Source organism: Zeus faber, assembly GCF_960531495.2.
Source record: "Zeus faber genome assembly, chromosome: 1".
NCBI classification, from domain to species: Eukaryota; Metazoa; Chordata; class Actinopteri; order Zeiformes; family Zeidae; genus Zeus; species Zeus faber.
The window spans coordinates 43652310-43675878 of NC_137193.1; the positions used below are offsets into that span (position 1 = coordinate 43652310).

Below are 23569 nucleotides of genomic sequence, written 5' to 3' on the forward strand. Positions count from 1 at the left end.
GGCCCAGGTGGAGGAGTGGTCCCTCTTTTTTGTTTTTATGTGTGTGGGCTGATTCTGTTAAGAGATTAAATATGAATTGGTAAATTCATAAAGTTATTAATCAAACATGACTTCATAAGGGCTGACTTTATTTCATTTCTGTTCCTTCCCTCTATACAAGCTTGCAAAGCTCTGTCTATTCCTTCAAATCCTACAGAGAACAATTACAATACACAGATATTTTAAGGCCAAGGTGCCCATTGATGACCCTCAGATGCTCGTGACCCACTCAGGAGATTCAGGATAGCTTTCTTAGCCCAAACACACTTTCCATCAAATTAAAACTCTCAAGAACTGGTCCGAGACCCTCAGTCCAGCGAAGCGTCCGGCGCTACAGTCCTTAGATAAGATCCACATGGACGCCTAAAAGAAGATGACGTCCTCCTTGTTGAGGTCCTCGCTGGCGATGCGGTAGGGCGGGGGCATGCTGTGGCTGTGGCTCAGCCCGTGCACGTGGGGGAGCTGGGGCGGGGGCTGGGACAGCGGCGGGGGGGTGGCAGGGTTCACGCTCTGCGACTGGAAGTGGGGGGAGCCGAGGCCCGGGGAGAGCAGGGGGTTCTGGCTCTGAGCGGGGGGCTGGCCGGGGGGCATGGGGGGCTTCTGCACATTGAGAGGGAAGGAGGAGGAGAGACCCCCTTCAGGTCCCCCGCTGTCCAGGGGACCGATCAGATCTGTGAAGATGGAAAGCAGAAGCACGTCAAGCACTTTGATCTCGAGGAAATTCAGGCGATGCAGCAGCAACAGAAATTAGGGCAAGTAAAAAAATTAAAATAAAATAATAATTATAAATAAAATATATGTACACATATCCTGTGCATAGTGTACATTTCTTCTGATATAATAACAACAACAACAACTATTATAAAGATTAGGCGATACCTACCAGTACCTTCCCCTTTTGGTAGGTACTAACCACTGCATACCGGGAACACCTCACATGACCTGTCTATTTGGAGATACTTAGACACTTACGCTTGCCCATTTTTCCTGCTTCCAACACATCAACTTCAAGAACTGACTGTTCACTTGCTGCCTGATATATCCCTCCCGTTGGAACGAGATGATCAATGTTATTCACTTCACCTGTCAGTGGTTTTAATGTTGTGGCCGATCGGTATCATTCTTCACAATTATTTGCTTATATCATCAAAATGCCACGTTACAGAATCAAACACACAACAAGCTATATGGTAATATAAAGCACTAACTCTCTTAAATATTTCAGAAGCTCTAGGGCATACATTCTTACTCCCATTAATATTATTACTTTTTTAATCCCAAAATAAAACTTTAATAATCTAAATTTCATGACGATACGATACCAAGGAAAAACAATAAACAATATGAAATTATTTTTTGTCCAGTGCTCGCTGGCAGAGTGACTAGTACTCACAGAGCAGTAAATTAAGCTACATAAGACTTATTTATTGAGTGGTAATTATGATGAACACTGTGTCAGCAGTAAGCATGTGGCACAGAGTGTTGGCGCAGGGCGAGGCCGGGCACAGAGCTTTACAGCCGAATGTATTTTGGGTGGAGGGAGCCTTGCCCAGGTGGAAGCATGCATGTGCATGTGTGTTTACGTCTCTTACATCATTTTCAAAATAAAAAAGGTAGACGGGTGACAAATGGTAAAAGCATGCAAGAGCCCAGATACGGCGACATGCATGTGCACATCTGTGGTACCTGTGTGGTGGAGGTGGGAGAGAGCCGTGGGAGGGGCAGACAGTTGGAGCTGCTGGTGGGGGCTGATGGAGCGCTTGGCCTTCTGGGAGCTGTCCTCCCGGGCCGAGAGCTTCAATGGCAGCATCTGCTTCATGTCCAGAGAGGCTGGGAGAGGGATGGAGGGGTGGCGACAGAGAGATGTATGGAAAGTGGGAGAGACAAAGCGTGTGTGTGTGTGTGTGTGTGTGTGTGTGTGTGTGTGTGTGTGTGTGTGGGGGGGGGGGGGTGGTATGAAAGTGTAAAATTAGATTGTCTGACTAGACGACAGCAGCCATGTCTCCCTCAGGCTGTTATTTGATTTATCCGCCAGTTAACAGGAGCTACTGTGGTTCTGATGAGCTGCTTCACTCACACTGACCAGGTCATGACCCACAATTCCACACAGTCTAATTCACAATCAGTGACAGTGAATAGAAGAGCGAGTCCCCTGAAAGGCCCAATTTGTTATTTGGTGGTCTCTAAAAAGAAATTAAGAAAGAAAGCAACGTACACCAGGCAAAGTGTGTACAAGCTGAAACCATTAAAAATCCTTCTGCCTCCTCTTGCTTCATGAAGACTCGCTTTCAATTCAGTGTGAAGCATTAAGGATTTTTGAGTGAATCACACAACAAATGGCGATAGAAAACTGTGACATTTCAGCCAAAGTCACCATTTTCCCCCCCCCCACGCAGTCTACTGAGGGTTCCACTGGGTATTTCAATTCAATACTTTCATGGTATTGAGTAAAATGCATAAATATTAGGAAGTATTGAGAATTCTGAGTCATTAAATGTCAAATTTAGATTTCTAAGCAATTAACCACTTCAGCGACAGTGAGCAAAGAATAAACTATAATGGTCTGTAGAGTAAGTATCACTTTCTTTTTGTGAAAAGGCTATTTTGTTTGAACTAGGAAGAAGGCATTTTAATTTTAAACCAAAAATAGATCTTACACTCAGTATTTCTGGTAGAAACCAATATCAAAGTCAGGGTACCAGCCCTCCACCATCCTATTGGATATACAAATTATTTTGGGGAAAACAACGCTTCCTTACCGGTGCTGTCGCTGCGATGTGAGGCCTTCATGCTCCGGCCCGTCTTCTCTTTGCCACGGCTGAGCGCCGCGAGTTTGGTGGGGATCTGCTGCTGCACCCCCACTGCCTTGTGCTGCTGGTTGGTGGTGCTGAAGAGGTGGAGCGGGACCTCTGTCTTGGTGGGCAGGGTGGCGCTGCCCACCTCGCGTCGCAGCGCCACCTCTGGCCGCTCCAAGTAGTCGGCTGGAGCCACCGAAAGGCTGGCGCGCACCATGGGCTTCGGGGGCAGCGGCAGGTCGGAGACGCTGGTGGAGGTGGAGAGGCCGCTGCCGGAGGACATCAGGAGTTCCCCGTTCAAGCTGCCTGAGAGAGGAGCCACCTGGGGGTGGAGGACGGAGGGAAGGGGTGATGGCGAGGGAGACGGACGGAGGACAAGATGAAATTCTTCTGTTAGATGTCAGGGAGTTGCTGTGGTCGTTTGAAGACTTGGATCACTTTGAACTGGTCCAAAGATCATCACTTCAAATTTAGCATCAGAAGTTCAGATGATGGCTATGCATGTCTGTGGCGGCGTTTTGGGATTTTAGATGCAGAGTATGCATGCTGCATGCGTGTATGTAAGAGAGCTCCTCTTTGAAGAGACCTCGACGACTTCTGAAGAGAGCCTTAGCTAAGCACAGAGGAGACACGCAGGCATACGTGCACGCTGCACACACATACACACGCCATAAATCGTCTGTGGGCCACTGTGCTATTAAGGAAACACAATCTGTTGAAGAGCTGGTATTTATGGGATAAAAGGAGAATCAGAAACACATGCTACTCTTTCTGCTGAGCACAGAGTTTGGTGCAAACCTTGGTGTGTTCCAAGAGACTGCAGGACAATGTGCGCTCACACACGCACACACAGAAAATGAGAAACACAAATCCCTTAACAGAGCCTGTGTACATAAAGGCGCGTCTAAATAAAAAGGCAGGGCTGTTAGACAAGCTGGGGAACAAGTGAACAGCTCCCATGACATCAGTGGCTAAGGACACTGCTGCATTGTCCACTTAATTACAATTTCGGTGGAAAGATGATCCCAGGCTCAAGTCGAGATCATCTGCATCAGCCAATCAGTGAAATGGACCGTGAACAGGAGAGCAACAGTGGTATGATTCACCGCGGTGAGTTTTGAGTATTGTAATCCCACATCTGCTGGGTTAGACAGATTTTTACTGTGCTGCACAAGGCAGAGAAAACACTGAAACATAGGCGCATAATGACGCAGAAACCAAATGTGTTAATGCAAGAAACCGGTCTTTACAACAAAGAAAAAAAGTAACAGAAGGAAAAGAAAAACACATAGCGCAAGGCTAAACACTTTTTTTTTTTGGATTGCATTCTTATTGTCTACAATTACAAGTGAAGTTAATTATTCATAATTATAAGAATAAGCCATAAGCTTGTAAGGAATTTTTAGGTGAGGACAAGTTATTTTGCCTTAAAACAAAGTCTAAAAATCAGTCACTCTGCATAACTCAAATACAATAAAGGGCTGTTTCTTATAAAGTGACATTAAAACCAATATGAACTGTGGATTTTTTTTAAACAATATAGCTGTACCACGTATAGTGTTACAGCTACACAGACATTATTATTATTATTATTATTATTATTATTATTATTATTATTAAGCAGACATTTGAATTGCTGGAATCATTTGGATTCGGAGACTTTCAGTTAAAGCTGAGGTTAAAGCTTGGCCTGATGAGAGATGTTTTTAGCTCAAGGTCTACCTGCGTTTTGATTGATGATTCTTTAGAGATGGAAAACACATGATGACGCTATTCCACCACAGGGGACGAATGGCTGACCAGATACATCCAGCTGTGACTGCGTGTGTGTGTGTGTGTGTGTGTGTGTGTGTGTGTGTGTGTGTGTGTGTGTGTGTGTGTGTGGGGCTTCCCCAGTTGCGGTGGCAAGGCATGAGGGGCCCCGAGATGGAAAACATTTGCATACTTGCCTCTTCTCCCTCTTTCCAACAATTTCGCCCCCGTCTCTCTCTTACTGTCAACTTGGAACACAGATGTTCCATTGTTCCCAGCTTGAGGTGTTGAGGGCATTAAGCAGTATTAACAGCAGGTTTCAAGGCCAGTAAACTGTGCGAAAGCCAGCAGCAAAAAGAGCCTCACGGCATGTAAACAATTAGTGCTGGCAGCTTTCCAGAAGCATCCATTAATGACAGACTTGGGGTTGTTAATTATACAGCCAGGTTCCTCTCATTCTAAAAACCGCCTGGATACTCCCAGTTCAGTGCATGTAGATCTTAGAGCCTAAACTAAGTATTTCAACTCACATATACTTAATATTATTATTATTTTTTTTTTAATTCACTCTCAAACCGCTAACAAGTATGCAAGATTCAAGGTATTTATTTGTCACATACATATGCATATGAGCATACATATATGTAGTGAAATGACATTGCAACGCACCCGGAAATTATGCACAAGTTGCAAAAGTTGCAAGTGCATTCTTTATAATCTGTATTATTACTACTAATTGAGGGAAGCTTTGAAACAAGTAGTAATTGACTAATTAACACAGTGTACTGTATAACTTGAAGGTAAGAAATAGCTTTTCCAATGGACAGTACATGTATGCTGCTCCGACTCCATATAACACCTTCAACTGGCTGATAACAGGAAGTGGGTCACAAGTATGGAGGGTGTGTGTGTGTGTGTGTGTGTGTGTGTGTGTGTGTGTGTGTGTGTGTGTGTGTGTGTGTGCATGTGTTTTCAGGGTTGAGAGAGGTAGAGATCACCAGCTGATGGGACAGAAACTGAACATTGTTTGAGCTTTTAAGGTATTTTTTGACCCTTGCACGCTTTTGCCATGTCTCAGCACTGCCCTTCATCATCATCGTGTTGTCACCCAAACTCTGAACTGGCCATTAAGTAGGAGTTTGAGTTAGATGTTGAAACAAGTTCACGTCCACAGTACTGCCGGTGTAGTGAGAGGTTTCATAATTACTTTATACGTCTCAATATTTCCACAGGGCCATATTTGCCACAATCGACATTATTGCACAAGTTAAACGTGTGTATTTTCATTGATTCCTGCTCTTGAGTGCAGCAAAAACTGTATTCTAACCTTTTCAAATTTATCCCAATCCAACCTCTATTCTGCACATGCTTTATGACTTGACATTTACAATCAAAGAGCAATCACAACCAAAGCCTTAACCTGTTCAGAGAGAAAACAGAAGAGCCCTCGGCCAAAAAGTTTATTTGCAAAGAGGCTGGCTGATGCCTTCTAATATGCCTTGCAATGACCCAATGGCTCAACAAGCTCGCACTCCCACAGAGGGGTGTGTGGTTCCTGCTGCGGTCACAGTGCTGAACCATCAACAGTTGAGCAAGCACACAGCAGACAGGTTTGTTTGAAGTCAGACAAGCCCCAACCGGTACATCTCCTGCCCACACACTTAACTCCCATACTGCCGTGACTTTGTTGATGGGGTCTAATCATTGCTCTATGGGTTGGCTGATGAGCCACAATGACAGGTGAGGGTGATTAAATGTCTGTTGATATCAGGCTGGCCTGAAGCCTGGAGCACATCCTCAAGTCAGCGCTGATGAAAAGGCCACAGTATCGTTAAACACAGGAGGGTGGAAACAATCATTTCCAAATACACCGTAAAATCAGTTTAGAAAATCCCGTGGGAGCAACAACACTGCAGCGTTCCACTAAATGGAAATATACTTACAGACAGATATACACTTCAGCTGCGCAATATTGAAGAATTTATTTTTACATCAATATCCCGGATTAAAGAATCAAACTGAGGATCGCCACTAGCTATTAATATATATATATATATATATATATATATATATATATATATATATATATATATATATATATATATATATATATATATATATATATATATAAAATCAAATGTACAAGAATATATCCATTTTGCATAGTTATTCTTCATTTAATAAATCAAACTACAAATAACTGATAACAATAAATTATCAGAAAACACTTAATTACGGAAACAAACAGCTCAATAAATACACCTATATACATTGTGAAAATCTCCTTGCATCCTCCTCCTCTGGTTAATGGAATGAACCCGATGCTGCGATGCCTGGCTTCTCTTTCATTATGGATTCCAGTGATAGAATGTGTTGTATTCAAGCCAGAAACCGCTGTGTGAAATATAAACAAGGAACGCTAAACTCAAACTAATCCAACAACGTTAAGAAACAGAGAGACTCCTAATGCGAATGAAATGAAAAGCAAAAGTGTTGTAAAAAAAAAAAAAAAAAAAAAAAAAGCAAAGATTCACTTACCAATTAACGTTTGATACGTTCAACAATTTTGTAGTTTCAGTGACAAAGTGTGGAAAGTGCTGCTTTCGTTAGCGCGTCATAGACAGAATGAAGGACTGTGTGAACCGACAAATGCGTGACACGCCGCTTATGTGGCGCTCTTGGTGTGAATTGAGGGTAAGGCTACGCACAGCCTTCTCAGACAGCCTCACACATATTAACAGTTTAGGTTATTTTTTGTAGTCAGGATCCTGACCAGCTGAAGAAAAAACACCAGGCTAATCTGATTCACCATCTCCCACCTCATTACTCTCCCTGTGATTACTTGAGTTGGTGCATTACTCAAAAATCAGGTCATAGCTCACAAATGTCTAAGGCCACAGTTTGTGGTTTTCCAGAAACCTCTGTGGAATGTTGTAGGTACTACAAATGCTCGAGGCAAAAGGCCTGAAGCCGTAATGAGATGATTGGCCACAGGGCAAGGCAGTAATTCATGTCAGACATTTATTTGTGTGTCCCGCATTGTGATTCACTGATCCAGAGCGAACTGGGCACGGCATTAAAAAAATTGTTTTGTGTCGTCCTGAATTACATGACGTGGTCAAAGGTCTGGTAGAAGCTTCATGAGAAACAGATGAGGACATTTGTTAAAAGCACACAGAAACAATTCAAGACCGTTGAGTCATCCCTGAATTACATCACAAAATCGATACACCTAGTCGGACATAAGACAGAACATCTGACAAGAGATACTGGTTTGCTGCATAAAACGATGGAACTTCCCAAGCTACAGAGTTCCTCCTTCTGCTTCTCCTTTTCTTCCTCCTCCCTTCTAGCCCTGGAAAAGGCTCTATTTGTTATAAGAGGCGCGTCCAAACAATGAAGGAGTGATTTTTGCTAACTTCCCTGTAGCCACTTGACAGATCTATAAACACACGGCGTGAAATTACAGAAGAGCTTTCTTCAGGTTCTTCCCATGAAACACACAAACAAAGGCCCACATTGTACTGACAGATCGAGAGATGGAGGCAAAGTGAGAGAGGGCTGAGGAGGAAGAGAAAGAGAGCTCACAGTGTAGGTGGTTTCTGTGGTGAGCCATTATAACAGTATTTAGGTGTGTGTGTGTGTGTGTGTGTGTTTATCTGTGATGCACATCTATAAACAGAGTGTGGGAGTTGAAACAAGGTAAGGGTGGATTCATGCTTCATGCCCGGGGGAAGGAATGAGGAAAAGAACCAGAGCAGAGAAACGGAAAGAAGAGAAAGAGAGATGGGAAAAGGCGTCTTTCTCTTCATCATCTCTCCCCCTTCCCACTGTCGTCTGTCTCGTTTCTTTTTTCCCCCCTTTCATCCTCAGAGATAATTTCGGTGTTCAATATGCAGCCCACAGTTCCAAAAGCATTAATTGGATTTTGAAGTCGATTTCTGCTCTCAGAATGGAAGTAAGCTAAAGTATTAACTTCTAATTCTCCACGGATGTAAATATGCTTGAAATAGTTATTTTAAGGAAACCCTGAGCAATGAAATGAATTTTTACTCAGGTTACCATCCGGTGTTTTACAGACTAGGATCTGGATAGTAATCAGTATTGTTTTTTTGTTTTTTTAACTGTAGCGAAGACTACGTGAACTCAAGCCTGTGTCCCACCTCGATGGTCTTCCTCTTGATCTTCTTCTGGTGTTCCAGGCGTTCCTTCTCTCTCTCTACAGTCCTGGTGGACTCCCTCAGGCGCTCCAGGTCCTGCTGATAGGTCTCCCTCTGCCTCTCCAACTCCTCCCTCTCCTCTGCCAGACGCTCCTAAGGGAAAGGAGGCAAAGATGTGGACGTTTGGATATTAAATCATAGTAATAATTAAAATTCTAGATATTATGGGGATGGTAGCTCAGGCGGTAGAGCTGGTGGTCTAGTGATCTAAAGGTTGCTGGTTTGATCCCAGGCTCCTCCTGCTAGCATGCTGTAGTGTCCTTGAGCAAGACACTTAACCCCTAAGTGCTCCTGATGGCTGCGTCTGTCGGTGATTGAACAATTGTAAGTCGCTTTGGATAAAAGCGTCTGCTAAATGTAATGTAAAAGACTGTCATAAGTCACTACTCACAGCCTATATTATGATGAGGAGATACTGGTTGGAATCATTCGTAACCACCAGAGGTGTGGTTATTTTCAATTTTCCTGAATTTCCCCCTTTGATTAAGTGCTATTTTATTTACATGGCTTATTTATACCCTTTGCCAGGGCAGGAGCCATTTCAACAAGTAGGAATTTTCTTAGGGTTTCTTGGGCCTCTTTCTTTTGCCGGGGACCGCCTACACCGTCTTGAAGCACCGCTGGGGATCCCACACTCTACAAGCTTTCATATGCTATTCGTGTGGGGAAGCTGGGAGTAGAAGGTGGAGCGCTCACCTCCAGCCGCTTGCACTCCTCCTCTCTCTGCTGGAGCCGGGCCTCCGTGGTCTCCACCTGCTGCTTGTGCTTCTCCCGCTCCCTCTCCCAGCGCTGCTGCTCCAGCCGGTGCTGCGACTGCAGCTTGTGGAAGCTGGCAAGCTCCTCCCTCTGCAGGGCCAGGGCGCGCTGCTTCTCCTGCTCAAGCAGCACGTTTCCCCGGAGGCGGCCCGGCAGCAAGGCCCGCTCCGTGAGCGAGGCCCGCTGGAGCTCGATGTGGCTGTCCTGCTGGGATATGATGGCCTGAAGGTGGAGGTGGAGAAGGAATAGATCTTAAAAGCCAGTTGGCACAGAGAGGCGAGACAGTAGTCTGTACACATCACAGGACAGTCAGGGATCCAAGCACACAAAAATACAAGTTTATAACATGTATAGAGTATAACCACAAAGAATATTGTACTTGTATAAAAAGGTAGGTGAAACCTCTGCAATTATAAGGCGCTTTACCAATATTTATCCATGTATTAGACTCCCCAAATATATTCAACAGTACATAATGCCCATGAAGCCACCACATGGGTGTGGTCTTACCTGAAGGCTGTAGAGCCTCTGGGAGAGCATCAGTACTCTGTCAAAAAACTGGAGGAAGAGACAACCATCAACAAACAACTACATTCAAGATCATTTATTCGTCACATGCAGTCACAAGAAGTGAAATGATAAAACAACAAACCCTAGAGACTCCCAAGACTGTGTGAGACAAAGTAGGGAGAATAATCAAAAATAATATAATCTAAATCAGGAAAAAAAAAAAAATCTAAATTAGGCAGAAGATTTCTTACAACTGTGCAAGCTACACTACACATATGTGACACATCTATATGAGATAAAGATAAATGAGGGAGCCAGTCGCTAACCTCGGCCTCTGGGAAAGAGTTGGACCAGATGCGGTTCCAGCTGGCGGAGGGTGAGCAGCAACTCTCGTCAACCTGAGTGGCAGCAGCATAATCACAATCAGAAGCAAAGTAAGTTACAATCAACAGCCTAAGATTCTGAGCACTGAATTGTGCAGTGAGGACATTTTCAACTGGTAGGCTGCAGGACCATCAATAAATTCTCTAATAATTCCCATAATAATCTTCAAAATAGTTTAGGACACTTTTCAATGGATTAAACAGAGCGAGAAATTGACGCATCACAGGACGGCTTTTTCCCGTGTTACTTGTGGTTGGATGCAGGCCGCAATTTTTGGGGGGGATTTTCAAGTGGACCATGGCCGTGAGTCGGAAATGGTTTGGAAGCACAATTCTACACAAGATGAGTTGGGTCAAATCTTGCTTATCCCTTGTACAAAGGGTGTGAATCCTCAGAGGAAAGGGCGTTCTGCTTGCGCTGCTGTTTGCCTGGAGATACTAAAGGATCAGTATTGGACGAATGTTGAAACAATTAATTTGGGCGGGGTGATATTGACAAAATCCAGTATCACAATATTTTTTGACAAATATTCCAATTACAATAATTTGGTAATATTTTGAAGATGACTATGATTGCTTTGTCAAGATATTCATACAGAATAATTATTTGAGAACCAATGATTATTATATATGAGAGTATATTATGACCAAGTAGGTAGATGTATTGATTAGAACAGTCTATAAAGTTCAGAAAATGATATTAACGTAATGCACCCTTTAAACAGTCACAATATTATGATAACCAAAATCCCAGACAATATCTCGTCTCTTATCGTGACATAGATATTTTATTGATATATTGTCCAACCCCAACTCATGTCTGCTGGTATTATTGACAAATACAGTTTTGCCCAAGAGAGCAAGGGCAGAGACACAGACAAACACAGGGGCATGGAAACTTTCAAGGTGACTTGGTCTGTTCTGGCTCACAGGGCATGTGTATGTGTGTTTATATAAACTGCGTGTATTGATCCCCACCATCTGCCCCAGGACATGACTCCCAAAGATGTCTTTAAGTTGAGGGTCGGAGCTGGCTCTCTGGCTCCTGTCTCGGCTCCGAGCCTCACCAGAAAAGTTATTCTTCTTCATGCTGCCATCTGGCACACGCACACACACACACACACACACACACACACACACACACACACACACACACACACACACACACACACAGAGTTTTGGATAGTGGCTTACTAACTAAACAAATAACTCGCAAATGATTCTTAAACTAATAAAACAATAAATAAGACAAAATCCCAAATAAATAAACCAAATCCAAGGACAAATATTCTCTTTCAATAACATCCCCTTTATTCTTATTATTTAAAGATTAGTTGGGCCTACAAAACGCCCGGCCTGGACAAATTAAAATTAGAGGCAGTTCGATTTTGGACCGAAACTGGACTCACTCGTGTTGAGGGCGGAGTGGCTGCTGTCGTAACCCCCAAAGGTGTCTGCTCTCCTGGGCAGAGGCCCAGAGCTGCCTTCCTCCTCAGACCGGGAGGCTGGAGCCTCCTCCCTCACCCCTGACTGCAGCAGGTTCTGGAGGTTCTCCACTTGGGTGGAACAAAGTAAGGAACAGACGTTATAATACTGTACAGATGCTCAGAATAAAACGGGGACAAGCTTAGCTCATCTTTAATGGTCACTGCACACACCACAACCATACATGAAGCTTCAGCCGACACACGCAATTATTAGAGACCGTGAATTGTGTTCTGAAAATCCAAATACATTCAGATACTTTCAGATTTCAGTGTAAAAGATAAGAAAAATATCATGATATTTTAGCTATGTTGTCCAATCATATTATACACACACAGGGCTGGAAGATATATCAATTTAATATCAATATTGTGATACAAGACTAGATATCCTCTCAGATTTTGGCAAATGTGAGTGAGTGTCCTGGAGGGTTGTACCTTCAGTGATGGCTCCTTTGAGCAGCGTCTCCCCCTGCTGGAGGTCGGAGGCATCTCCTCGCAGCAGCAGTCGGGAGCGAGAGGCCGGATCTTCCAGGCCAGTCACAGATTCGGCCATGTCCGCAAACAACTGCAGCTTCTCCGTCAAAGCCTGGATGATCACAGAGTCCTTCTGGCTCAGACGCTCTGCAATTGGGGACAAAGAAATAGGACATGGAGAAAATAATGTCACAATCCCACTTCTGGTGAGACTGCATCGATCTAGATCAGTGATTCTTAACCCATTTAATATCAAGGGCACCCAATTTAATATGTATTAAGTCACGGACACTATTTGATACAATTTTTATTGTTAGATATGATTTAGTCTAAACTTCCATAACTGTATAATTTGGAAATAACAGTGAAACTCTGATCATTATTGTATATTCTCAACAGAGCAAATTTCTTGTAATAACCACTGATCTTTATTAACACTGTGATCCGAATGTTAAGGAAAGCAATATAATGGGTGCCTGGTTGAAGAGATTTAAGAACTTAAGGGATAACGAGGTGACATAGTAAGGGAAATAAAAGGGCAAAGTAAACATTATAAATGCCATTGTGCGTTGGCGCCCCCTAGTGGCAACACTAACAGTTCTATAGGGCAATATTGATGCTCACTGTGCAATGGTCTGTTGATTTTACCTTGAAACTCTTTAAATCTGGCGACTCGGGCCTCTTCCTCTCCACTGACCAATCTCTCCTCTGTATGTGGACAGCTGTGGGAAAGATTGTCAAAAGCTCTTTAACTCTTTAAGCTTTATTTCATAATTTCACAACTGTAATAAAAATGTGAGATATCAGGAAAATGGTCAGGTGTAATATAAAATGTATGCGCTGACCAGTAAACGGGCAAAAGCTCAACTTCACACTGGTGTGGTCCTTTAAGAGTGTTGTATTGGATTACTAAATAACCAAGAATCTCCTCACTGTTACCTCTCTGCGGTCTGGCGGATGTGGGTCATCCAGGCGTTGCGCTCCTCCTTGGAGGTGGTGTGGATCTCGTACATCTCAGGCTCATTGGAGGAGGTGCAGATGAGGAACATGGCCTTCTCCTCGTGGGCCACCTCTCTCACAATCAGTTTCTGCAGGGAAATCACTGATGGCTTGTTGTCCTAGAGAGAGAGAGAGAGAGAGAGAGAGAATTAGATGTGTACCTGTTCTCAAGACAGAAATAAGAGGTAGTGAGAGAGAAACAGACAAACAGAGATAGATGTATAGACATACTGAGTGACAAGATATCTCCTTATTTCTCATATTGGAAAAATTGAGGAAAGATTCAGAAGGTTAGATACTTCACCATCTTTACCTACTGAATCCTACTTGGCAGAGTCTGAGTTCATTGTTTCAGTTTATCGACAGATGTAAAGAAGAAGTGTCTACTCACCACCGTAGCAAATACATATCTCTGGTCTTTCTCTTGCAGCAGGAGTAACACATCCGAGAGCAGCACTGCGAGAATATCTGGTAGGATGGAAATTAGAGGTGACATTATTAAGACTGCAGAATGTACTTAAAAACTGATGGCTGTGAAAACAGGAAAAAAAAAAAATGTTGAAAGGCCTGGGCTGAAAAACAGCAAACCATAGAGAACACATGTCAAAAGCACATTGCTAGCACCCCTGGTACCTTTCAGCCTCCCAGAAGCAGCTTTCCAGTTGACCGTTCCCTCATGCAGCAGCTTCCGCCTGCCCTGATCCAAGTCCTCTCTGCGGAACTCCCGGCCATCTTTGATTTTGCCCAGTGCCTTGGGCTCCATCTTGTTGTGTATGTCTTTGAGCCGCAGAGCCTTCTCGCGCAGGTTGACCAGCGCGTCCACCTGGACGATGGTGTTTTTGATCAGAGCCAGGGCCCGGGCAAACTCCTCGTGCTCCTCTGTTCCTGCTGCAGATTGAACATTAAACAACATTAGATAATCAGGACTTGAACTCCATGTCTTGTTTAACTTTCTCTGGTTCAACTTTCTGATATCAATCACAATACTTTTTAACAATATTTTATGTATTATCTAGCTGCACATTTTAAATGAAAATAATTAATTAATCATATATGGCAAGGTAAAATGATAAGATTTAAATGACTTTGGAAAAAGTAACATTGCTTTGTGATGCTCTCAATGACAATCTAAATAAGTAACACAACTTCAACTGTATAATTTTAAAGTTGTTGAAATTGAATTTTCAATAAATTAATAATACTGTGGTTCAATTCCATGAAAAAACATGCAGTAAGTCTCCTTTAGAGATAATGAGTTATCTAGTATACATAGAGCTAAGCAACACATGGAATAGATAGAAATGCTCTTGTTAAATTTGGAAAACCGAGGTGTGCAATACCTTCAGTGTTGTGTAGAATACGCTCCACCAGTACTGGGTACTTGGTGATGCGCTGCGTCACCAGCAATATGCATTCAGTCACTCCTAACCGCCGCACAATAGACAGGTTGTTGATTTTCTGAAATAGATGTATTAAATAAAAGGAAAGAGATTTGGTTAAGAACGTGCACTTTTCCCAAATGACCAACTGTGCCGTTCACAGAATTTCAAGTGAAGGAGCTCTTAAGTGGACGAGGCCGAGACAATTCTGTCTGTGAAAAATAAGGAAGCCAAAGAGTCTCACCCGCACAAGGTTGTGAAACTTCTTGTTGTTCTGCAGCTGTTCTTTGTAAAAGCCGACAGCCTCGGTGTGGCGGCTGCAGAAATCGCCGTAGCTTTCCTTCATCTTCTCTCCTATCTCACCTGAGAACTACAGAGAAAAGACGATTGTCAGGCAGGTCCAACACCCAGGAGGTTCAGTGCTCTGTTATATATAAATAAACTATGTATATATACACACATATAAATAAACTGTGTATATACACACACACAGAGAGACAGAGAGAGAGAGAGAGAGAGAGAGAGAGAGAGAGAGACAGAGACAGAGACAGAGAGAGAGAGAGAGAGAGAGAGAGAGAGAGAGAGAGAGAAGCTCTAGGTCTAGGAGTTGTTTGGAATCTGCACTAGAGGACATTCCGTTGGTGATGGTCGAGTGTATTTCCCACTTTCATCAACACATCTGGGAAATTACTGGACATTCCGGTCGTAAGTGCGCTTGTGTGTTTCCGCCGACGCCGGCAATTTCAGCATTGGAATAGTGATTTTTTTTTTTTAAATATTCAAATTCTAATTTGAATTTCGTTCCTGCAACCCTATTCAGCTTGGGCACTCTGAATCTCATTACCAGTCTGAGGCTACGCGGCCCCATACGTAGCAAGCTGCAATGCACTATGTGTCCTGACACCTTACTATCGTAGCCAGTAGGCTTGGCGGAGCAAAATTCCAATCTTATCGGGGCCGCACATGTGCACGTGGTGGGGTTCGCACGCATATAGAATGTAATGTAATGTGGCAAATGCGGTCTCCCTGTTCCAGAAGTACAGTATTTATTATTTACAAGTAAAGTATTTACACAAAAACATCCAGTTCTTCCTTAATTAAGTCCCAAAGCAGCCGAAAGCAAGGGGGAGACGTGAATTGTCCCAACAGTGTGGTCGCACAGTTTTTTTTGTAACAGACAGAGCGGGACTCACAACTCTGTTGTGTCTAAAAATGTTGTTTCATACATGCAGGAAACAAACGAAAATGAATAGATAAAAAAAATAAAAAATGGGGCGGCACACACTGCTGTGTGGAGGAGAAACAAAAGAAAAAAAAAAAAAGTCCACTCCAATTCTCTGAGTTAAGCTTATATTTTTCATTTTCCATACAAGTAAGAAACTACGGAAACAAAATAAATGGAAATCTTTCTCTATTAGATTATATAATATATTGCTTTATTATAATCACAAGAATATAATCTTTGTTTTTTAAGTGTTAATGGGTATCGAGGTAGTGGATTGTCTGGACAAGATATATTCATGAGGAACACCTCATGAACCTCAGTGCACCTGCGATGTGTGCCCAGTGGCCCCGTTGTGCTGCTCTGTTTTCCCAGAGTGGCAAAATGCCTAGAACCGGAGCTGGGGTTCCATGTACCTTTTCTTTTTGTTTGAGCCCCTGCCCCTCAAAGTCTCCTTGCTCCCTCCTTTAGAGGGAAAGCGAGACCTCATCGCTAGTGGTTAAACAACGGCTCTGAGCAGAGAGGGGGAGAGCCTTCGCCCCCTCTCTCCCTCTCTCTCCAGTTTCAGAATACAGAAAATTGCACTTAAATCGTTTCAAAGCTCTCATTTTTCCTGGCGGATAAAAAAAAAAAAAAAAAAAAAAAGTTAAAAAGAAAACAACCCAAAACGTCTGTCATCAATATCAATCGCAATTGACAGAGTCGATCGCCGATAGACAATTTAATTGTAAATCTGCCCAAGCCTAATAACCAGCATTAACTTTTTCAGCAATTTGTGTTAGAGTAGTTTTTCTGTGGGATCGGACCAGACAGGCAAGCCTTCGCTCCCCAACTGCATCAATGAGCCCATGGGCGCCCATGACCCAGACACCAGTTCACCGGTTGTCCTTCCTTGGACCACTTTTGGTAGGTACTAAGAACTGCATACCAGGAACACCCCACAAAACCTACCCATTTGGAGATGCTCTGACCCAGTCACATAGTCGTCACAATTTGGCCCTTGTCAAAGTCACTCAGATCCTTACGCTTAGGGTATCACGGTAGAAGTCAACCGGACGCATTGGCGCAGTGTATGGGCGCGGAATCGACCGTAGGAGCTCCACTGGCCACATCAGCTGTGAGGGATCCGCACGGCATTTCTCTATATTTGTGCGAGAGGTCTATTTTATTTAATTTTTTCAACTGTGTGTGGCCACGTGAGCCTTTAATAGAAACATTAGATAAACAACGTATAAATGTTTTTGTAAAGAGTGCAATCAATTTAAATGTGTTTTATATGAGCCTACATTGTACCAGAGACCTAGAGAGAGTCTCTCTCTCTCTCTCTCCTTCTCTCTCTCCCTCCCTCTCTCGGCAGTGATCGCCAATATATGAGTTGATGATATATGACTGCCAAACGTCGAAGCTGATACGTGAAAATGAACTCTATGTTTATATTTTATATATGCGCACACACACACACACACACACACACACACACACACACACACACACACACACACACACACACACACACACACACACACACACACACACACACACACACACACACACACACACACACACACACACACACACACACAAAAATTGTTACCGAGGCCCAAAGACCATGATACATACCAAACGGTGGGCCCACTGTACCGTATGTATGTATGTACACATCGTTTTCTACCTGTGTGATCAGGATGTCAGCCAGTTTGTTGATGGAGTAGTTCCTGTGACCGGGTGAGAGGAGGTTTTCTCGTCTTCGTTCTTTGAGGCGCGACAGGAAATTAGTGTGGAGCTCCAGAAGGTTGTCCAGGCGGGGAAACAGACAGTCCAGCTTGGCCGCGTCCATCTGGAGATTCTCCCTCAGCTCTCGGACGTAGACGCGCAGCATGATCTTCAGGGTGCGCACATGGTGCATTTCCGTCTGCATCAGCTCTGTGTGAGAAGCCGCAAAACGCTCAGTTATATTTTCCCACATTCAGGTTTTTGGGCCAGTAAGAAATTCGATATATCACCGGCCCATTACATTAAAGTCAGCCTTACCAATTCCACCAATAAATTTACTCTTAATACATATATTTCAATAGCACAGGAATGGTCTTAGAAATACATCAGACTGACCGTATATCACATCTTGTCTCTTCACCATTTCTTTAGAGTGTTTCTTGACGTACTGCTGGTCGACAGCCAGACTCCAGGACTCTGCCTCCAAGTCCTGGGCGTCTGACTCAAGGTCTGCCCGAACTGCTGCATAGTGAGCATCTGAAGAAAGGGGCAAAGGCATCAATAATAATTATAAAAAAGTATTGTTATTATAATAATAATAATAATAATAATAATAATAAATATAGCTGCAGGCAGCGATACACAGGTTCCAGTTTAGTCGTGTTTGGTACATATAACAGTTTTCCGGGTTCTCTGAAACACAGCATGATTTTCAGAGTTTACATTGAAGGTTGCATCAGTCTCCTGGTTGCTCGTCTCGCGGAGCAACCATTACGCGGTCTATAAAGCGCAACGCTCCTGTCTTAAAATAACCATCCATGTTTGTCTATAAACCAGAAATTCTCATTGTTATAACTCGTTGTGTTGTCTGTGGAAATAGAGCTGCACTCTCAGTGACGGGTGGCCGTTTGGTGACGTGTCGGGTGTTTTTGTTGGATTACATTTTCAGTAAGTTACGTCTCCATGAAATACAAAAAATGTTGTTGTATTTCTGTGAGTAATTACCATCACATGGCTTTTATTTTTCCAACGCCTCCCTGGATCTTGAACGCATCACTCAGTCCCACATTTCAGTGGTTTCGAGTGGATGTGGTGACAAATTTTTAAGGACTACTTTTTATTGTATTTTTCATGAATCCGGCAAAGTAATGAAGAGCCTGGATTTAGAATATCAATCAAACTTATTTACTGACATCTACCAGATAAGAAGCTATATAAATATACATGTAAATCGATAGCTTGGTACGTCGATGTCCAGAGTGCGCCCATGCTGCACTCTGGACATGGTCCAACTGACATTCTCAATCGGAATCTGTACATTTATAGTTAATAATATGATGACGTAATAAAGCGTCTTACTGTTAATCTTATCTTGTACATATTTTGAAAGAGACGTGTGACATGTCAGTCAGCCAAGACCAACTGAATATTTTGGGTCAAAGTTGTTCCGTCTTTCACTAATATCTGCTCCATATGTGGATAGAATGGGATGAAATTTAAACACCAAGATCCTTGTGACGTACGCTTTAAATGACTCCTCAACCGTGTTTGTAGGTTCTGCTGAAGTATGTCTTCCAGATAGTTTTAGCTGGGTTGGACATATTTCGGTGTGAAATGCATTGGCTCGTCTCTGTAATATTGAGCGGTTTGGAATTTGGTTGGTTTTTCATATCTTCTCTGTATGTGGATTGATTTCAACAGACACAAAGACACAAACAGACACAAAGTGACTGTTCTCAATGTAACGCCAATGTTATTCGATTTTTGGACAAGACCTCAAGCAAATGAGCATAAGTTCTAATGTGACATAACAGTGATCAGAAGTGTTGTATGATAGGTCAGTTCTAAATTTCAAAATCGATGTGAATAAATGATTGCACAACAGGATATGTAGTTAATAATTGTACATGTACTACCAGAAATGGTTAATGAAGATGCAACATTATTATTTGACAGTAATTCTTAATTTCTTTATACAAAAATATATGTTAGTTGTAATTACGGCTTTATTGTATTTTTTCTGTTAATAATCTACGATTGGAAAATTCAGTTAAATAGATTACTTGTCTATATTGAAATGCAGACAAGATTAATGGAACTTTAACATTAATTTGCCATTAGAATTATTATACAAGTATTTGTATATACTACAAATACTACAAAAACGTTCTGCCTTTTCATTAAAGTTTAAGTTTAGGTGTAGGAAAATGTTTATACATAACGTTTATTAATAAAAAGTTGTTTCTTTTTTAAATTTAAACAAAATATTTTTATTATTATAACTTACCTTGTATGTACATCTGGAGTCCCATGTGATAGTAGCTGAGGTTGTGTGTATATGTCAATTATGACCTATTCACGTAGATGTACGATAGCTGTCAAATTTACGTAATTTTATTGTTGACTTTTTATAGTAAATAGTATGATGACATCGTAAAGCGTCTTACTCTAATTCTCATCTTGCTTATTTTGTTAACGAATAGTGACGTGTCAATTTAGCAAGACCAGCTGAATATTTGGGATCAAAGTTGTTCAGTTTTTCACTAATATCTGCTTTACACATGGAATCCATTTGGATAAAATTTAAACCACGAGATCCTTATGAGATACCAGTTTAAACGACACCTTAACTGTGTTTGTAGCTTCTGTCATTGTTGTGATCCAGATACTTTGAGCTGGGTTGGACATATTTCTGTGTGAAATGCATTTGACTGCATCTGTGATATCGATCAAATTTGGTCGGTTATTCGCTAGTATTTTGAGCCGTTCAAAAGATTCACAGACCTGCCAACCTTGGGAAAATATTTTCAGTACCACAATAGTGTACCAGGGAGTCTCCGTGGCGTTTGAGTTACTGCAGCTAAATGACTCCATCAGTTATTCACCCCGTAGCCGTCTCATAACGAGGCTAATCACATCGCATGCAAGCTACCACGGGTAACTACATACAGTAAACAAATTCATATCGTTAGCTATACCCCTTAAAATGCAGCATCTCGTAAAGTTACCGAACATGTTGACCAACTAGAGATGCACCGATTGCAATTTTCTTGGCCGATTCCTTTTTCAGATTTTTTTCAGTCAATGATAAATACATTGCATGACCTGGTCACTGTCACATGATAGGGCAGCTGCACATACGTACTACCGCTGCAATCTCCAGTTACTACAATAATGAGATTGTTGATTTTGACACTGTTTATTATTGTTCATTATTCACTATGGAACAATAATAGACCATGAAACTGTCACTGAGCTCCAATAAAATAGAATATGGGACTGTCACCAAGTTTCAGTATAATTCAACCTGTCACTCTCACTGAGTTTGAGTAGGACCCAACATATAACTACCATGGAAATGTCCAGTTCAAACTTAATATGGAAGTCTCTTTCACTTTAAGTGCAAATATAGATTATATTATCATTATATTTATATGGTACTTTGCAAATAAATTGCAATCATTACAAAAAATAAACAAATAAAATAAATGACTGACTCTTCTGACTCTGGTTCACTGAAGTCCTACTTCGCTCACCGTGCGTTAAACCAAGTGAATCAAATCGAAACGACTCGTTTTACTGAGTGACTTGTCAAAATAGTCCAACCTTTCATAACAAGCGGAGCTCTGCTGTGACAATGTGCACAATGTTAGAATATTGTCAGGCGATAAATAAATAATTTTTCTTATCTTCTTTGTTTACCATGGAATACATTTGAACAGCTGACATTTTCTTTCTTTTGCTGTCTTTTTTGAGCATCAACTATGCAACCATTCGTTGCTATGGGGTTTGAGTATTGGAGCATTTTTATGAGTTCAGTACATGAGCACAATATCGGGCCTGTTAATTTGAGCGGCACAGAATTGGAAAATATATCTGGCCGGTGAAAACCAACCAATTCCGGTCACCGGCCGATCGATCAGTGCATCCCCCGTTTTATATGTTAACATTACGGTCCCATTTTTGTGGTGCACTTCCCATTTTACCTCACAATGCAGCGTTACACCTCAGTGGATAATAAAGTACCGCTGCGTATCGGCTGAGTAAGAGGAGAGGGAGGGCTTACAGAACCACAGGCCGTAGTATCTGGTATCGTAGTATCAAATCTAACGGATGTAGTTTAAATACTCAATAAATGTACAGTATTGTTTTGTATTGATTGATTCCCGTCATAAAATTACAATAATATATAATTTATTTGCGTAGTTTCGGCTGGCATTTCTTACCTGCGTATTTTGACTAAGAATTTGCGTAGTTGGTACATAAAAAGCGTGCAGATTGGCAATTCTGGATTTGGATCTTTCATGAACAATACAACACGACAGTAGAAGCAGCATGGAGCACCCGTGCACGGATACGCCACGCTGTCGGTGCGTGCAGCGGTCCTTCAGTGGCGGGGAGCGGGGAACGGCGGGGAACATGGGTCCTTATGGTGCAATCCCAATACTCACAACATTTCACGGTCACCCATGCGGAAAAAAGTCAAAACTTCTGATTTTGGATTCTAAATGGGACATGAAATTATGGAATGATACACAGATATCCCTGTCTATTTATGTGCCAGTGTCCAGAATTTCAACGCGCGTCCCATCGTGCAGGTAAAGACGCCAGAACTTGCGGTTCGACCCGAGGTGTCCTGTCACATCAGAGCTGATCGGAGATGGAGCTGATAAAAACCTGTGTCTATTGCCGGGTCATTTGACTCGGGACTGAGACCCAGGCTTTTCTTTGCCCCACTGGTGACAAATGCTGGAAGGTAGCCGGTATCACTGGGGTTTTTGTGCAGTGGGAAAGGGGTATGAGTGATATCTTATCTTAATATTTCCTCAAAAAAAATTTTTTTTTTTCCCAAAGGAATACGGCCAGGGTATAGCAGCTGTTAACCACATTGTGCTTTATAATCTAGATTTGTACTTATTGTAAGTTGCTCTGGACGGGGACAGTCAACGGAACAGCCTCAAATTTAGACATGCGCAAAGGTGATCAATGTTTGGCATCAAGCATCCACTGGGATTCATCCCTCAACTCCTTTCTAACAGAGTAATACGTAATGCCCCAAACCCATAAAGGAAACCATGAGGTTGTTCTGAGTGGTACGGTACTACAGCGCCACCGCTTCTTCTTCTGTGGTGAGTGCCTCTCGCTCTCCCACACTTCGCTTTAAGGAGCCAGGGTGAGGTCAGACTGACTCCCCACCACACACACTCTTTTCCCTCCCCATAATAAAACAAGAGATATAAATCAGTCCAAAAACAACCATCCGCCACAGAAAAATCGAAGCATTTAAATATCTGGACGAACTTAGTTGAACTTGTTATTATATGAACAGTATCAAGTAAGACAACACCTTGAAAAACAGAGCTATGCAAGTGAGCTGGGAATCTAAAGGTGACATCCATCCTCAGTTTGCTCTTTCTCGGTTGACTCACCTTCTACGATGATGGACTCGGTGGTGGAGGGAGCCAAGGAAACGGTGTCGTCGTTGATGCGTTTAAAGCGGAGGGCGTCTGTCTCATCCATGTCCCCAGGGAGGGATCTGAGGGAGGACAACCATAGGTCCAGAGTGGCATACATGCTGACAACTTCAAAATTAAATAAACATCAAACAACGTTAAAAGGGAGAGAGAGACCTGCCGTGGCGTAGACGCTAGGAGACCGTATGGAAACAGTCGCAAGGCTACATTGTCTTTTCTTAAATGGATTTATCCAACTCACTCTCCTTGTGTTTGCCCTCCACTCGCTCCCTAAACACCTTTCTGAGTGCAGCACATCAGAAACAGTCTAGACTCAAAGTTTCAAAGAGCTGCTCAACCATGAAAGACAGCTCGCCTTTAACTATA

At 42.4% G+C, this 23569-nt stretch overlaps 1 protein-coding gene across 1 annotated transcript in view; it reads right to left on the bottom strand.

Annotated features, from left to right (window-relative positions):
- Nucleotides 1–370: 370 nt before the first annotated feature.
- Nucleotides 371–23569, bottom strand: part of arhgef18b (rho/rac guanine nucleotide exchange factor (GEF) 18b) — a gene marked incomplete at its 5' end in the record, with an annotated part of 42805 nt that continues 19606 nt past the window's right edge. The window contains 19 exons of the mRNA XM_079996562.1: nt 371–710; nt 1726–1869; nt 2799–3156; nt 8750–8899; nt 9503–9784; nt 10073–10120; nt 10399–10470; nt 11434–11552; nt 11865–12011; nt 12378–12563; nt 13065–13138; nt 13356–13534; nt 13807–13883; nt 14049–14303; nt 14756–14873; nt 15039–15164; nt 17689–17939; nt 18126–18266; nt 23159–23265. Coding sequence (XP_079852688.1) covers nt 403–710; nt 1726–1869; nt 2799–3156; nt 8750–8899; nt 9503–9784; nt 10073–10120; nt 10399–10470; nt 11434–11552; nt 11865–12011; nt 12378–12563; nt 13065–13138; nt 13356–13534; nt 13807–13883; nt 14049–14303; nt 14756–14873; nt 15039–15164; nt 17689–17939; nt 18126–18266; nt 23159–23265 — 3142 coding nt within the window. The 3' untranslated portion in view covers nt 371–402. The remainder of the gene's footprint in view (nt 711–1725; nt 1870–2798; nt 3157–8749; nt 8900–9502; nt 9785–10072; nt 10121–10398; nt 10471–11433; nt 11553–11864; nt 12012–12377; nt 12564–13064; nt 13139–13355; nt 13535–13806; nt 13884–14048; nt 14304–14755; nt 14874–15038; nt 15165–17688; nt 17940–18125; nt 18267–23158; nt 23266–23569) is intronic.